Source organism: Apodemus sylvaticus, chromosome 1 (genome assembly GCF_947179515.1).
Source record: "Apodemus sylvaticus chromosome 1, mApoSyl1.1, whole genome shotgun sequence".
Taxonomy (NCBI): Eukaryota; Metazoa; Chordata; class Mammalia; order Rodentia; family Muridae; genus Apodemus; species Apodemus sylvaticus.
In genome coordinates, this window is record NC_067472.1 from 78,963,474 (window position 1) to 78,979,305 (window position 15,832).

At 49.8% G+C, this 15,832-nt stretch overlaps 1 protein-coding gene across 3 annotated transcripts; it reads left to right on the forward strand.

Annotated features, from left to right (window-relative positions):
• The first annotated feature begins 7,443 nt into the window (after positions 1-7,443).
• Positions 7,444-15,684, forward strand: LOC127696339 (uncharacterized). Of its 3 annotated transcripts, XM_052198932.1 has the most exons (5): positions 7,445-7,533; positions 7,747-7,782; positions 8,395-8,535; positions 8,759-8,914; positions 15,346-15,684. In XM_052198932.1, exons 2-5 carry the CDS (start codon positions 7,777-7,779, stop codon positions 15,457-15,459), a joined length of 417 nt encoding a protein of 138 aa, XP_052054892.1. In that variant the 5' UTR covers positions 7,445-7,533; positions 7,747-7,776; the 3' UTR covers positions 15,460-15,684. The 3 variants fall into 3 exon arrangements, with proteins under 3 accessions (XP_052054901.1, XP_052054892.1, XP_052054885.1); XM_052198925.1 differs by having other exon boundaries at positions 7,445-7,782; XM_052198941.1 differs by lacking the exon at positions 8,395-8,535 and having other exon boundaries at positions 7,444-7,782.
• Positions 15,685-15,832: the final 148 nt, after the last annotated feature.

Sequence of the window (15,832 nt, forward strand, 5' to 3'; positions counted from 1 at the left end):
TAAAAAACAATGTCTCTTCACAGGGTCAGTGCTGCCCATTAAAAACGCACGGGACGGCACCGTGACACTCAGGTTCCGAGCCGTTCGTGGTTTGACAGTCAATCAGACAGACTCCGTTCAAACTGGCTGACTTATAGCCTGGCTCAGGGGAGGTTGAGGAAGAGAACTGTCATGAGTTTCAGGTTTCCGTTTAGGACTTAGTGAGGTCCAGGTCAACCTGGGCTACAGAATGAGACTCTGTCCTCTTACGAATAAATGACATACAAATAAATAATAGTATGAGTCAGGCATGATAACACACAGATCCTTGGAAACTGACCTCACAAGTGGTTGTGAGCCCCTGTGTTGGTGCTGGGAATTGAACCCCCCATTTGATTCTTTGGAGACAATGTTTCAAGTGTCTCCGACTGACCTTGAACTTGCTATTCAGTAAATTCCAGATCTTACCGGTGCCAACAGGTCTGTTCTTACCGCTGGAATCTGAGCCTTGTGGTGTGAATTCCAGAGTACAATCTTGTAACGTCCAAAAGGAAAACTGTAATACTGTTGAAAATGGCAGAGCTGGAGCTCAGTGGTTAAGAGCACTGACTGCTCTTCCAGAGGTCCTGAGTTCAAATCCCAGCAACCACATGGGGGCTCACAACCATCTATAATGAGATCTGATGCTCTCTTCTGGTGTGTCTGAAGATGGCTACAGTGTACTTACATATAATAAATAAATCTTTAAAAAAAAGAAAAGAAAAGAAAATGGCAAGGCAGGAGAGACGCTCAGTAGTTAGAGCACTGGCTGCTCTTCCAGAGGACCAGGGTCCAATTCCCAGCGCCCACATGGTGGCTCACAACTGTCTGTAATTCCAGTTCCAGGAGATACCATTCCCTTTCTGGTCTCCATGGGGTCCAGGCACCAAGCAGCACACATACATGCAACCAGAATACCCATATCACAAAAACAATAATGAAGCATATTTTTTAAATGGCATGCTAGCATCATTTGTGGAAAACATTGTAAATCTGACCCAGGCATACCTTTAGTCCCAACAATCAGGTAGATCTGAGTTTGAGGACAGCCTGGTCTACAGAGAGAGAGAGAGAGAGAAGTCAGATAAGGGGCTGAATCTGGTGGTAAAGAGGAACTTCCTCCTGGCTACAAGAGAAGTATAGACAAGGGCTCAGTGGCTTACACCTGTAACCCACGCCTTTGGCAGGCCGAGTGAGCAGGGTCATTGCTAATTCAAAGCCAGCATGGGTGCATAGCAAGACCCTGTCTCAAAAAACAAAAAAACAAGACAAACAAACGAAAAGCCGGGGATGGAGATGCTTGTGGGTAAGGCACGCTTGCTTTTCAAGCTGCTGGCTGACCTCTGGATCTCTCCTGAAGGTGAAAGAAAAGAATCACTTCCACAGAGTAGTCCTCTGCCTTCCATACTTGCACTGTGGCACACACTCAGACACCTGCACTCACATACACAAATCCCACCACAATAACAAGAATGTTTTCTTAAGGTGGCAGAAAAAGCAAAAGTATAAAAAGAAAACTAGAAGGAAGATAGTGTATTTGAACTGGGGTGTGTGTATGTGTGTGTGTGTTTTGAGTGTATGTGTGTGTCTGTGTGTGTTTTGAGTGTGTGTGTGTCCCTGTGTGTGTGTTCTTGCTGAACTGGCATGCCACCTAAAATAAACTCAAGATGGGGTACCCTCCACCCACCACACAGTCCAAGTGTTAGAAATCTTTGGCCATGCATGTCTGTGAAGAAGGGAGAGGCCGCCAGCCTGGGACAGTAACTAGGAAGCTTCCTTCTGTCCAGTCAGCACAGCCTATGGAGAGGCCGTGTGGGCAGTACTCTGTTCAGGTGGCTTCAGTCCCCGCCCCCTCCTCAGCCTGACTCACCAGGGCAGTCTCTTGGCCCTACAGGACTCTACATCCTTGCAGACCTTGCCAGCAGGTTCCCCGGGGCCCGGGGTTTACCATTTCCCTTTGTCCAAAGGCTCCCAGGCTCATCCTCAGGACCTAGGCAGATGGCAGATCAGAGAGCAGGCAGCTGTGGTATCACCGAGGCTGTGAATAAGTAACCACTGAGCGGCCTGTGGTGTCTGTTTCCCACCTGACACTGTGGCCTGGGGCCAGAGTGTTCATTATTTAGGGATTTTTTTGTTTGTTTGTTTTTACCTGTCCTGAGTTAGTACAGTTCCAAGCAAGAAAAGAACTTCCCTTTCTTCTCGCACCAGAAAAGTCTGAGGTATGTGTTCAGTGAGATGGAGACAGCCAACCGTGGACTTACTAATGTTTTCTTCCATAGTTTGTCTATGTGATCTTGGCTAAGTTTCAGAACCTTTCTGAGCCTCTGTCACACAGCCTGGATCTGAATCTTGGCTTTGCCACTCTTGTGCCAGGAGTACCTGTGTGACTCAACTCCCCTGAGCCTTGGGACACTTATGTGCGAATAAGGACACTAGCAGCAACTCCACAAAGGGCTTCTGGGAATGATTCAAAAAGGGAGTCGTGCAGCACAGCTCCCGTGTGAGATCTCACTGGGGAGTCACCAGCAGCGGCTGGTTGCTTGTTTTCTATGGGACTTGGGATTAAAGCCAAAGAGATTTGTGAAGGCTTTGAAAATACTCTACCATTGAGCCACCCTGCTCCCATCCTATGAGACAGGGTTTTACTGTGTAGCCCAGATTATTCCCAAACTAAGGGCCCCCTGTCTTTTCCTCCCATGTGCTGGGACCACAGGTATGAGAGCCGGCTAACTTGGCCCAGAGCAAGTGTGGCTTCTTCAGTCCCCTTGGGAATGAAGGTCTTAAACAAGGGCCTTCGTTTTCATATTAGGAATGCTGAGAAAAACTTTCTCCCCCACCCCCCCTCACACACACACACACACACACACACACACACACATTCTGTGTGTGTGTGTGGTGTGTATATGTGTGCAGTATGAATGTGTGTGTGCATGTGTGCCTGTGTGGTATGTGTTTATGTGTATGTTTGTGCACAGATGTACCCATGCTACAGTGTGTATGGAGTGTGTGTGTGTGTGTGTGTGTGTTTGTATAGCGGTCAGAGGAGTCAGTTCTTCCCTCCCATCTTTGCATAGATTTCTGGGGTTGAATTCAGTTCTTCAGATATCCACACGTATAACTGCTGAGCCATCTCACCAGCCCAGGAGCCCTTCCTTACTATCCAGAAGACAATGCTATCTAATAGCCAATGGAAAGGTTGAAATGATTAGATCAGAATGATCCTTGCTTGGCTCTCTTCTCAAGGTCACGTCCAAACCTGCTGAAGCTTCTTTCTCCTGCTGGTCCCTCTATGTGTCCCATCTCTTACCCAGGCCATGACGACTGGGACCAGAGCATGGTGTCATCCTTTTCTCACTTTTCTGGGTCAGCTCAACACTCCCCGTGACGCTCTCTGACACCCCAGCTTTGAGCTTCAGGTAGAAGGAGCCATGACAGCTATCGGCTATGGCAGAGTCAGTGTCTCCCTACCTCCTACTAATGGCATAATGTGGGTAGAAGTGGGGCCTTGGCAAAGCGACGCACATATATCATCTCCCTTATTGGCTTGTCTGGTGTCTGCCCTCCTACACACTGAAGGAGCCAATGGCAGGGACAGAATGCCATCAGCAGTGCGTCTGGCCACTGCAGACCATGGGTGTGCCTGGGGCCCCTGCCAAGGCTTGCACCTCTCTGTTGGAAGGGGCTGAAGCTGAACTGGCAGGAAGAAGCTTGCATCATTGGAGGTCTTTCCTACAGTGGAGATGGAAACGGGCCTCATCCTGGTCCTTGAGGTTCAGAAAAAGAATCTCAAGAAGGCAATCTGATACGGGTCCAGATGAACGCAGCTACACCAGGGAGGAGCTGAGCACTCCTTCTCTGTGCTCAGTCATCCCTGGGAAGGCTGGAGGTAGTGTAAGACATGGCTGGGACCCTGTCAATATGAAGGAAGACTGAAGGGGGACTCAGGACCCAGGGGCTGTCGTGTGGCACAACTTTTCCTAGGAAAACACATACACGTCTACTCATCTCAGAGGGAGCCCAGGATAGACCTAGGTTACAGATACCACCAAAGTCCAACTTTCAGTTTCATTGGGGATACTTACAGAGATATGGGTGAGGGGTTACTTACAGGAGCATAAGTGACTGCAAAGTTGCCTACATCACCAAAGCCCACCCAGGACAGGTGACAGCTCACACTCTGGAGAGCATTGCACAGCCTTCAGGCAGCACAGCCAGGTGGAGAGCGACTCCAAATGACTCAGTTGATCTAAACCTATTGGTCTCAAGAGTTTTCTTTACAGCTTGTCTGGTCTGAGAGGCATTCTTAGCTCTCATTGCTTACTCTGGGAAGGAGGGTCCTAGTGGATCTGGTAAGATTCAGGGACTTCCTGAAGCTGCAGTAAGCTGTTTAGCTTCCTCTTTAAAGAGCGTCCCTGCAGGATGGAATGCTCTGGACCCTTCAGGCACAGACCCTGACAATTTCTCTAGTTTTCTTTCTGTAAAAGAAAGCAGAAAGCCCATGGGGGACCTGGTGTTGACGACCCATGCCTTTAGTCTCAGCACTTCGGAGGCAGAGCAGACAGATCTTGAGGCCAGCCTGGTCTACAGAGTAAGTTCCAAGACTGTTAGAGTGGCACAGTGAGACCCTGTCTGGGGGGGGGAGGGGGGAGGGGGGAAGATAAAACAACAAACAAACAAAAAAGGACTCTCAGAGGCCTCAGCTGCAGTAAGTGCATCAGGGAGGGAGGCAGGGAGTGGGAACGCGGTGTCCCAGGCCTCCACTGCACTTGTGTGTGTTCATGTGCATGCATGCGCAAGCACACATGTACAACCAGAAAGTTTAGGAGTGACTTAGGGAAGCCAAGGGAGCGCGTCAGCTAACACCCCGCCTGCAGGCAGAATGGGGCTTGAATTTGAAGGGTTCCTCGAACCACTGAGCACTGTCCTCTGGGTCCCAAGAACTTGGGCTGTGGGAACAAATCTGAAGCAGCCTAGCACTAGCAGTCTGACCCAGGGGCCAGGCAGGCCTGGAGAAGTCCATACCCGTGATGTGATGAGGCTGGGGAGTGCACAACTCAACTCAGAAGTCTGTCTCAAGTCTGCAGCCAGAGTCTGAAAGGGCAAAGATGGCCACGCGCCTGAGGGATGAGAAAGGAGCTCTTCAAGAGAAAGGAAGAAGCCAGGCGGTGGTGGCACACACCTTTAATCCCAGCACTTGGGAGGCAGTGGCAGGCAGATTTCTGAGTTCGAGGCCAGCCTGGTCTACAGAATGAGTTCCTGGATAGCCAGGGCTACACAGAGAAACCCTGTCTCCAAAAACCAAAAACAAGAGAGAGAGAGAGAGAGAGAGAGAGAGAGAGAGAGAGAGAGAGAAAGGAAGAGGTGGAGAGGTGGTTAAGAGCACTGACTGCTCTTCTGAAGGTCCTGAGTTCAAATTCCAGCAACTACATGGTGGCTCACAACCATCTGTAATAAGATCTGACTCCCTCTTCTGGGATATCTGAAGACAGCTACAGTGTACTTACATAAATAAATAATTAAAAACAATAAAAAGACAAATCCATTCTTTAAAGAGGGAGAGAGAGAGAGAGAAGGATGTGCTAGGTAGAAGACTCAGCATCTCCAAGGCTGTTGAGTTGAGACTCTGGAGGGTTCCACCTCCCTTCAATAGATCTTATGTGGGGCCCTGAAAGAGCCAATCAGGCACAAAATGTATCTGTTTATATTTGCATGTATGTCCTGGCCTCCCATAGAATGCCAACAGGAGGGAAAGACATTTCCTTTATTCTTGGGGCTCTGGAGGGAAGCCAGAGGATGCTCAGAGTGGATGGTGTTGAGTGTGTAAAGCTGTTTTATCCTGCAGGCAGTGGTGTTTGGTAGTTCACAATAGAAAGGGGGTGTGATCAGGTGTGAACATGAAAATAGAAAAGGAGTATGATCAGGTGTGAACATGGCTGCTCACTCCTGAAATGCCGGCACGCAGGGTCCAGACCAAACTACATGGTAGTGTGAGTTTCAGGCCAGCCTGGAATACGGAATGAGAACTTGCCTTAGCAAACAAAATACAAACAAACAAAAAAGGAAGGAAAAAAAGGATCCGATGTGGTTGGTAGGAAAGTATTGGGTTCAGAATGGAAGCTGAGAAAATTCACTTTAGAGATGGAAGCTTTAGCCAGGCACACGCCTGTAATCCCAGCACTCTGGGAGGCAGAGGCAGGCGGATTTCTGAGTTCCAGGCCAGCCTGGTCTACAGCGTGAGTTCCAGGACAGCCAGGGCTACATAGAGAAACCCTGTCTCGGAAAAACCAAAATCAAAATATTTAAAAAAAAAAAATATGGAGGCTTTATTTTCTGAGCGCTGAGGGAAATAGGCAGTTTGGGACCTGAACAGAGTTCCCAGGGAGATTGTACAATATTTTTATAGGATGGGAACACAAAGTGAGGGAGAGTGGGGCGGGCATTTGCTTTGAACAATCGTATTTTGACACAAGGGGTTAAAAAAAGAAGTTAATGTTGTGACTGGGCCATATCCAGGTCAGTTGGTTTCAGGGTCCTTCAGCTTTTGCAGCCAGGTCCCCTCCTGGACTCTGGTCCAAAATTTTGAAACGGGAACAAAGGAGTGGGCAAGCTGAACGCAGTCAGTTAGGTCAAGATGAGCAGTAACACATTGATGACTTGTGTGCCTTAGTTTAGGTAAGGGGATAGCAGCCTTTTCCTTGACCGGTTAACAAACACGAAACATCTGAAGAAGCAGGATGGAAGTTGGGTTCCTGGGCCCGGGAACGTGAATTAAGTTTTGATTCTGCCAGCAAGATGGAATTTGTTTCTGAGATGGCTGAACTCAGGAAACTACCTCCTCAAAGAAATCACTTTGGAAAAAGGGGGATTGCGTGGGGGGGGGGTGGAGGGAGGAGAGTAAAGTTGCTGAAGTGAGACGGGTTGAAAGATACCGATTTTTTCATACAATTTACGAGGAAAGAAGGATAGGGCTTTGGGAAGAGGACCTTGGTGCACAGCGTGTCCCCTCACTCGTAAGCTTTTATCTTGAGACACCGCTGCCATTTAGAGCAGCTGTCCTTTTCGTGGGAGCAGGGGAGTTTTCCTCCTTGTCTCCAGTTAATCCTTCTCTGGCTCCTCTCCGGAAAGTAAAGTTTGAAAAACACAGTACGTCTGAGGCAGGCAGTTCCTCCTTTGCAGAAGAGGGAGTGGAGCTAGCCCACCTCCTCCGACATCCAGCATTCGACGAGCATCTCTGCTGGGCCGGCGGTGGTGAAAAGTGTGCTATTTCTGTCTAGTTACCGAGAGAGAGCTGGGAACTGGCGATTACCTAGGGGAAAAGGTGGGAAGAAGGCAGGGCTCGTACAATGAGGCAGGAATAGAGTGTTTGGATCTCTGCGGCCGCCGTAGTCGCAGCCCTGCGGTCCCCATGGCAACGGCAAGAAGCAGCGCCAACCTTCTGGGCGGTGCTGGCGCCTTGGCGGTTCGGACCCTAGGCGGCGCGGAATCTGTGAACTGTCCGCCGCCCGGTGGTTGTAGGTGCTGTGACCGCGTGGCCCGAGGGAGCAGGAACCTGGGGACCGGGGAGGGCGTGGCCCGGCCGGAGGGGAAGGCGCTGGCTCCCCAGACCCCCCGTCTGTCCAGCCGCCATCCGTAGGCCTCAGGTTTCCCACGCAGAACGAGAGAAAGAGATTGGGTACCCCGGCTTAAGGGTACTCGATCTTTGAGCCCAGAATCTTCTCTCTTCTGCAGTTCCTGGACAGAGTGACGTTGCCCAGCCCCATGGACGTGAGTCCAGTGCTCATCTGCCTCAGAGCTCGGACTGGGGAGGGGGCTTTCTATCCAATAAAAAGTCTTAAGGCTCAGGGCAAGAGCTGTGAGACAGTGCCCGGGATGGACGTCCCCCCGAGGTGGCACGTTTCCGGGATTCCTAGCAAGATAGTTTTTACTGGCAGTCAGGGAGACAGCAGCACAGTCAGAGAGAGGAGGGAGCCTCTGGGAACTGCTTCATTGTGATTGCCAGATAAGGGGTGCGGGTAGAGTCGTAGCCAGGGGCTGCGGTGGGGAAGCTTTGTCCCTGAAATAAACAGTTGTCCCGGGGGCCCTGGGCGGAGATGCCAGGGCAGCTGGTGTAGAAAGAAGAAGCCAGTTGGAAGAGGGGCGGAGGCTGAGGACCGAAGGGTGGGGAGGTTGTTATGCTGGAGTCAGATGCAAAACTCTGTGTAGAGAAGTATTCTCCAAAGAGCAGTATTTCCCAGATGACCCTAAGGTGACAGCAGGTCCTTGAGAATGAGTGAGGGTGTCAGGGGGACAGGGGTGCTGAGTCGGGGTTGCTCTGTTGCCCTCTCACCTAGTTCTGCATCCCACCTCCTCTTCACGGCTTCCTCTGTGCTTCTCCAGACGTCCCCTGGCCCGTGGAACCCAGCCCCGGCTTCCATCAGCCCTTCCCTGCAGCTTCCCACCCCTGCCATAGTCTTCATCGCTGTGGGCATCTATCTGTTGCTGCTGGGCCTAGTGCTGCTGGCCAGGCACTGTCTGCTGGTGAGGAGCCTGGTGTGGAAGAGAGGGTAGGCCTTGGGGAAGAGGAACCTGGTGATCAGCCGGCCCCCTCACCTGCAGGCCTTTGTCTTGGGACACCTTTGTTATTTAGTCAGAGCAGGGGAGTCAACCCTTGTCTTCTTGCCCCTCCCAGAAATTAAAGTGGAGAGTTGTCCCTTCCCCGCTGTGCTGTCTGGCCCAGATCCTGAGTCTTGTCATCTCCTAGGCCCAGGGGTGCTGCACAGACTGCAGCTCCCCTTGCAGGAAACAAGGTACCTCAGAGACCCAAGACTGTTGCTGGAGCTGTGCAGAAGCCTGCGACTTCCCTCTGCCCAGTCCGGGCCACTACCTGGATGCCTGCTGCCCTCATCTCAGTGAAGCTGTGAGTCCCATCCTTAACCCAGACACCCCCTCTGGCCTAGGGATGATCTGGGCCTTCATTTTCTTTGTTCAGCACATTTGTTACCGAGCAGTAACCCTAGGCCAGGCACTGTTCCAGGTACTGAGTCATAGGCTAAAAGCAACATAACCTATCAGATTGTTTGTGGTGATGAATGGTACTTGAAAGATAAGTAAATATAGGGTGTCTGCTGGAAAAAGATGATTTGTGTGACAAGCCCACAAGCCCAGTATATACTCAGGTACATAACAAGGGCCTTTTTTTTTTTTTTTTTGAGACTGGGTTCCTTCATTACATAGCTCTGGTTGTCTTGGAATATGCTGTGTACACTAGGCTGTTCTTGAACTCACAAGTGCTCCCCTGTTTCCAGAGTACTGGTAATTAAGGCACATGCCACCACACCCAGCCCTGCGGTCAGGACTTCCGACTGTGGTAGTTAAAACTGGTCTACGAGTAAAGTGCCTGGCTGTGGACCGGACCTGGCTGATCCCAACAAAACACCCCCTGTCCATTGGCGAGGGTTCTATTCCAGGGAGCAGCCCCACTGCACTCACCGTCCTGCTTCCTGAAGCAGCGCTGAGAGCTGAGGATTTGTTTAACTCTAACATTACTTAAATTGAAGTTTTGTTTTGCAACAGGGCCTTGTATACTAGGCTGGCCTTAAACTCCTGATCTTGCTTCTGTCTCCCAAGTGCTGAGGTTATAGGTGTGCACCAAAACATTCCTGGCTTAATTTTAATTTTTTTCTTTTTTTTTCTTTTTCTTTCTTTCTTTTATTTTTAGTTTTTCTGTTTTCTTTCTTTTATTATTATTTTATTATCCTGTTTGGCTAGTTTAAGCCTATAAGAGGAAAGCAAGGTGGTGGTGGTATACGCCTCTGATCCTAGTACTTGGGAGCAGAGGCAGGCAGAGTTTTGGACCAGCCTGCTCTACAAAGTACTTCCAGGACAGACTGGACTACCAGAGAAACCCTGTCTTGAGAAAACAGACAAATAAACGAACAAACAAAATGAGTTTGGCTGGGTGGTGGTGGCGCACGCCTGTAATCCCAGCACTCTGGGAGGCAGAGGCAGGTGGATTTCTGAGTTCGAGGCCAGCCTGGTCTACAGAGTGAGTTCCAGGACAGTCAGGGCAATACAGAGAAACCCTGTCTCGGAAAAAAAAAAACAAATCCAAAAAATAAACAAAATGAGTTTGTGAGAGGAATCTGTGTCCAATGGCCTTGCAAGAAAGTGGCTTTGGACTTTGGTGCGGCCCCTGCCACCGTTCCCCTGGGTCTGAGTCACCTTTCCCCAGATTACTTTGGCTTTCTTCAGTTTGCTCCTAGGACTCAACTGTGTTGCTTTTGCTTTATATGCATAAACACTTCTCTTTCCCGAGTAAATTAAATTTCATCTTGGCCATAAGCACCTCCAGTCTTAAGAAGAGCCACATGCTCTCTCTGGTCCTGGAGACCTTGCTTCTAGCCAGAAAAACTGCCTTGGACCACAGCCTTCCTGACACATTCACTGTTTAGAGGTCCTGTTCCGAGCAAACATCCACAGGTGCCTGGATGGCAGAAAGTGTAGTTTCATTTTTTTAAATTAAGTTATACTAATGATTAAGTGAGCTGGGTTTTTGCTGGTTTGGTTGTCATTTTATTTTGTTTTGCTTTGGTTTTTTGAGACAGGGTCTCACTATGTATACCTGGCTGGCCTAGAATTTTCTGTGCAAACTAGGCCAGCCTCAAAGTCACAGAGCTCCTCCTGCCTCTGCCTCCCTGGTGCTGGAGTTACAGGTAGGTTTTGCAATAGAAACTTACATTATTATTACAAAAAGCATTGTTTCCAAAATATTTACATAGCAGGCTAGAGCAGCCGAGCTCTCGGCTCTTGTCAGAAGAAGCCAGGAGAAGGAGGGGGAGCAGAGAGAGGTGAGGAAGGTACAGCTGTTTTAGATCCGTCTGTAAAGTTGTCGTGTGTGTTACACTCATGCATTGCTGTTACTACTATGCATTACCACCTCCCTGGCAAAGATGGACCCCACTGCATACTCTGACTCTTCACCACCACAGTGCACCTTGGCCACTCACCCATGCCTGGCCACAGAATTACTTTGCCCCTCCATCAGGGAAGTGAGATGGCTTAAGGATGGTTGTAGCTTCGCCATGTAATGCCAGCATTACACAGGAAGCCTTGGCTAACAAATTGTTCCACAGTTTAAGCTGCAACAGAATCGTCAGGGTGTAGTTGGTGGGGGGAGGCAGAGCCACAGAAGACCACAGATTTACATTTGTGGGTTTAAAAATGTTCAATGTGATCAACTACCTTCTTAGACAGTGATTATTTTGGGTGCACAGATTTAGACAGCAGAGTTCCTGTCCTTGGAACGGTGACCTTCCTTAGCAGGGAGGGTTAACAGACTGAGCCAAAGCAAATTCATAACTTAAATTGGTTGTACTTGGTGCAACTCCCTGGCTGACGTTTGGAGTTTCCAAGTAAGCCATGAGGGCTGGGAATGCAGCTAGCTGGTGGAATGTTGGCCTGGCATGCAGGAGGCAGTGGGCTGATTCCCAGCACCACATAAGCTACGTGTGTGGATGCTGCTTTCTGGTCTACAGGCAGTAGGCACGCACGTGGTTACGAACATACACACAGTCAAAACACTCATCCACATGCAATAAAATTTTTTTTAAAAAAAACTCACAGGTTCAAAGAAAAGCTACATAGAAAATTCAAGGTCAGTCTAGGTTAGTTTCCCTTTCTCAAAAGTATGGATGGATACGAGGGCTGATAACTAAGAGCACCTGCTGCTCCTTCAGAGGACTCAGGTTGATTCCCAGCACCCATTTTCTAAATCAGAATTGTTTGTAATTCCAGGCCAAGGAAGTCCAAAGCCCTTTTCTGTCTTCTAGAGTCATGCAAGTAGTGCTGAGACATCCAGGCAGCCAACACACCCGTACACACAAGATACGCTTAAAATAAATGTGAATCTAAGTTGAAAAATTATTATAGTAAGTAGGGCCAGGCTGGTGGTGTGTACCTTTAATCCCAGCCTCATGAAGCAGAGAAGAGCGCAAATTCAAGGCCAGCCGCAGCCTCGCAGTGAGAGGGTGAGGAGCCGCCCTCTTTCAAGTAATCTTCCCCAGATTGGCAGGAGGTGGGCTCTCAGATTGAAGTTAGGGAAAAGGGAGACCCTAGGTTCTAAGAATTCCTCTCTTAAGGAGTTACAGAATGGTTTATGTTTCTCAGCCCCTGTCTCCTTTCTTGTCTACATGGAGTGACAAGACGGGGATCCAACTTAGGGAAAAGGATGGTGGAGGCTGAAGGTCAGGTCTCCCATCTGTTGGCCCAGGGCTTCAGAGCCTGTGCATCTGATCCTTTCCAGTTTCTGCTGGATCCAGGAAGAGATGTAGAGTGACCAAGGGTAGGCGGGTTTGTCCTGTCCTTGATCTGTCTTTCCTCAAAGTACATTGAGCTGCCTCTGTTCTCTAGGTTCCTTATAATAACAATGACAGCAGAAAGGTCGCAGAGCTTGTGTGTTTGGCCAGCGTAGACACTGAGGCCCACAGAGGCTGTAGTGACTCACTTGCCTGGGGTCAGTTAGATGTGCCAGCCAGACCACAAACCCAGGGTTTTCTTCCTCTCTGTGAGAGAGACCTGCATGCTGAACTGCATTGTTAGGAGGATGCAGTTGCTTCCGTTTTTCCTACCTCCTGTGTACAGTGAGTTCACAGAGAGCCAGTGTGTGAGGCTGTGTGCTGACCCTGGGGGCGCAGCAGTAACAAACCAGACAATATCCCTCTGCTCCAAGGACTTATATTGTGGTAGAGGGCAGAGATAAATAAGCAGACAGTTACAGGAGTCGAGAAAGGGGGTGACATCCAGCTAGGTGATCCAGAGGAAGCCTTACATGTCACTGTCTCTGAGGCTTCTCCCCAGTCAGCCTGGGCTGGGACTGTGGCTTGTACTTTTAATACGCTCTTGTAACTCGGATGCATATGAGAACTAAACTGCTGCTAAAACTGGGCATAGTAGCTCGTGCCTTTGCTTCCAACACTCGGGAGGGAGAAGCAAATGGGTCTCTGTGTTCCCGGGCAGCATGGTTTACATAGTGAGGGCCAGGCCAGCCAGGGCTACACACTGAGTGGAGAAAAACAGACTGCAGAGGGAAACCCGAACTGTGATGTCCTGTGGCTGCAATCACTGAGCACTAAGGAGCTCACTCTGCTCCGACACTCTGAAAAGTAAGTCCTGTGTCTGTTTCAGAGGTGAGGAAACTCGAGCTCAAACATGATTTAATCCGCCAGAATTCACGCACACCCTAGGGTTTAAGCACTAACTAGCCAGAAAGACTGTCTGGTCCTCTCAAGGCCCAAAGATAAACCTCACCCAAGAGCCCATAGAAACACAGGCTTAACTGGCTACAGAGTCCTTGATTATTGTACTTAAACAGTGGAGTTCTTCCAGAAACCTTTGCTTGTGAGAGTCAAGAAATCCATTAGCCAGTTATTAATGGCTGGACTAAACCCTTCCGTGAACAGAGCCAAGAAATGCTTTTAATACCCTCTTTTCTGAGGTAAGGGCCATGAAGTGTTCTGGCTAGTGGCTCTGTACACAGAGTGATGGTGTGGTCTTCTAGAAACCCACAGACCCGACTTGCTCTCCAGAGATGCCCCCAAACCACTCTTTATCACACACAAGAAAACCACTTCTCTGTCCCTTCCACCATTATGCCTACAGCCTTCTCCCCCTGTTGGTGCTAACTCGGCCCAGGTTAGACCCCTTTCCCTGACTGGTCCCCCCCTTGCTGACAGCCGATCTCACTGGCCATCTGACACCGTACCCCGAAACCTCAGCTGTTGGAAAGGTCATTCCCTATTCCTGGCTTGGCCCAGGTCACTGAACTGTGCAACTGTGGCTGTCACCAGCTTTGCTCGTGGCCTCAAGGAGCCAGTCTCTGTCACACGGCCATGCGGGTGTGTCCACCCCAGGGCCTTGGCCTGCCTCCCATCCATGCTGGGGGCCTTTGCAGATCATTTCTGTCTCGGGTTAGAGGAGCCGTGGGTTACAGGAGTGACTGTTCCAACATCTCAGGACATTATGTCCATGAGACAGGGAGAAGAGGCCTCCTTCTGCCTTTGCCTAAAGAGAGTAAAGTGATACGCTTAGCTTAATTCATAAGTTCAGCACTTATCTATGTCTCAGGCACCTGCTGAGCATGAGTCCTCGCACCAAACAGAGAACATGAGACCCACTGTCCTTGCCTTTGAAGCCTTAGAATGAAGCCGACATTCCTGGCCTTGGGAGGGCAGGCACTGGAGAATCCGAGGGCTGGGGAAAGCAGCTCTAGTCCAAACCAGTTTCTCTTGTTGATTGTATTCTTTGGACAAATCACTGAGTTTCTGTTTCACTGTTTTGTGCCGAGACCCCCACCCCACGAGTGTGACCCCCGTTCAGGGTAGCTCAGAAGCAGGGTGCTTGCCATGTGCGCATGACATCCCAAGTTCAAGTCTTCACTGAGGAAAAAAAGCTCCCCCTTAAGATTTATTTTATCCATATGGATGTTTTGCCTGAAAGAGTCAGATTCCCCAGGAACTTGGGATCTGGAGTCAGGATGTTTGTGAGCCACCATGTGGTTGCCGGGAAAGTGCTCTTAACCATGGAGTCATCTCTCCAGCCCAGGTATTAACTTATACAGGGCTGATACGATTATCAAAACCCAGATATTTATGATTCATAACAGTAGCAAAATTATAGTTGTGAAGTAGCAACAAAAATACTGTTTTGGTTAGGGTCACCACTACATGAGGAACTGTGTTAAAGGGTGGCAGCATTAGGAAGGTTGGGAACCACTGCTTTGTATAGCCCTGGCTATCCTGGAACTCAATATGTAGATCAGGCTGGTCTAAACTCACAGAGATCTGCCTGTTTCAGCACTAGGAAGGGAGTGAATTCCATGCCAGCCAGTCCACACAGTGAAACCCTGTCTCAAAACAGGACAAGGGAAACCCCAGTACTTAGTAGGTTGACTTAGATAATTGTCACGATTTTGAGGCCAGCCTGGGTTCCAGACTAGCATGAGCTATGGTACAAGGGTGTGTCTCACAAGGAAAGGAAGAAAGAGATCTTATAGTTTGGTCTCATGCCAGCAAGGAAGTCCAAAGCCCAGAAATTATCTTCATGAGGATTGAAACATGTTTCCGGTCCTGACTTCCTCTGGGTTGCATAGAGCTTTGAGAGTAGAGTATACCTACTACGTGCGTATACACACACACACACACACACACCTTTTATCTTTGAGCTATACACTGACTTCCACACTCCTGGAGCTTGCATCTGGGCACACAGTGAGCTAGAGTACATATCACTGCTGCGGGTCAACTTGGCTGTGACACTGGACCCCGCTGCTTATTCACCTGTCTTCTCCCTTAGGGTTGGGCCCCTCGCTGCCCGCGCTGCTGCCCACTGTGTGACTGTGCCTGCGCCTGCCAGCTCCCAGACTGCCAGAGCCTCAACTGCCTCTGCTTCGAGATCAAGCTCAGATGAGAGATGGGGCTGGAGGCCGTGCTCTTGGGGGAGCAGCCAGTCCCCACACGGCCACCAGCCCCCAGGGCCCCCTCCATAATGACCCTCAGGCCACCACTACTCGGGCACTGGAGCCATGGATGGCAGGCCCAGCCTAACTACCTGGGAGCCTTGAGTGGAGGGCTTGGTTCCCTGAAAGACAGGATTCTGAGAGCCCTTGGACAGCTGAAAAGGGCCTGGTGCCCCGGCCAGTCCCCCCCCTTTCTTCCCCTCCCTCCCGTGATAAACTATTGAACTATTGTATGTGAAGGCGAGGATGCAGGACATTGCTCATGCAGGCAACAGTGTGGGAGGGCTCTGCCCACCTGGACTATCAGGATAAAGAGATGGCCAG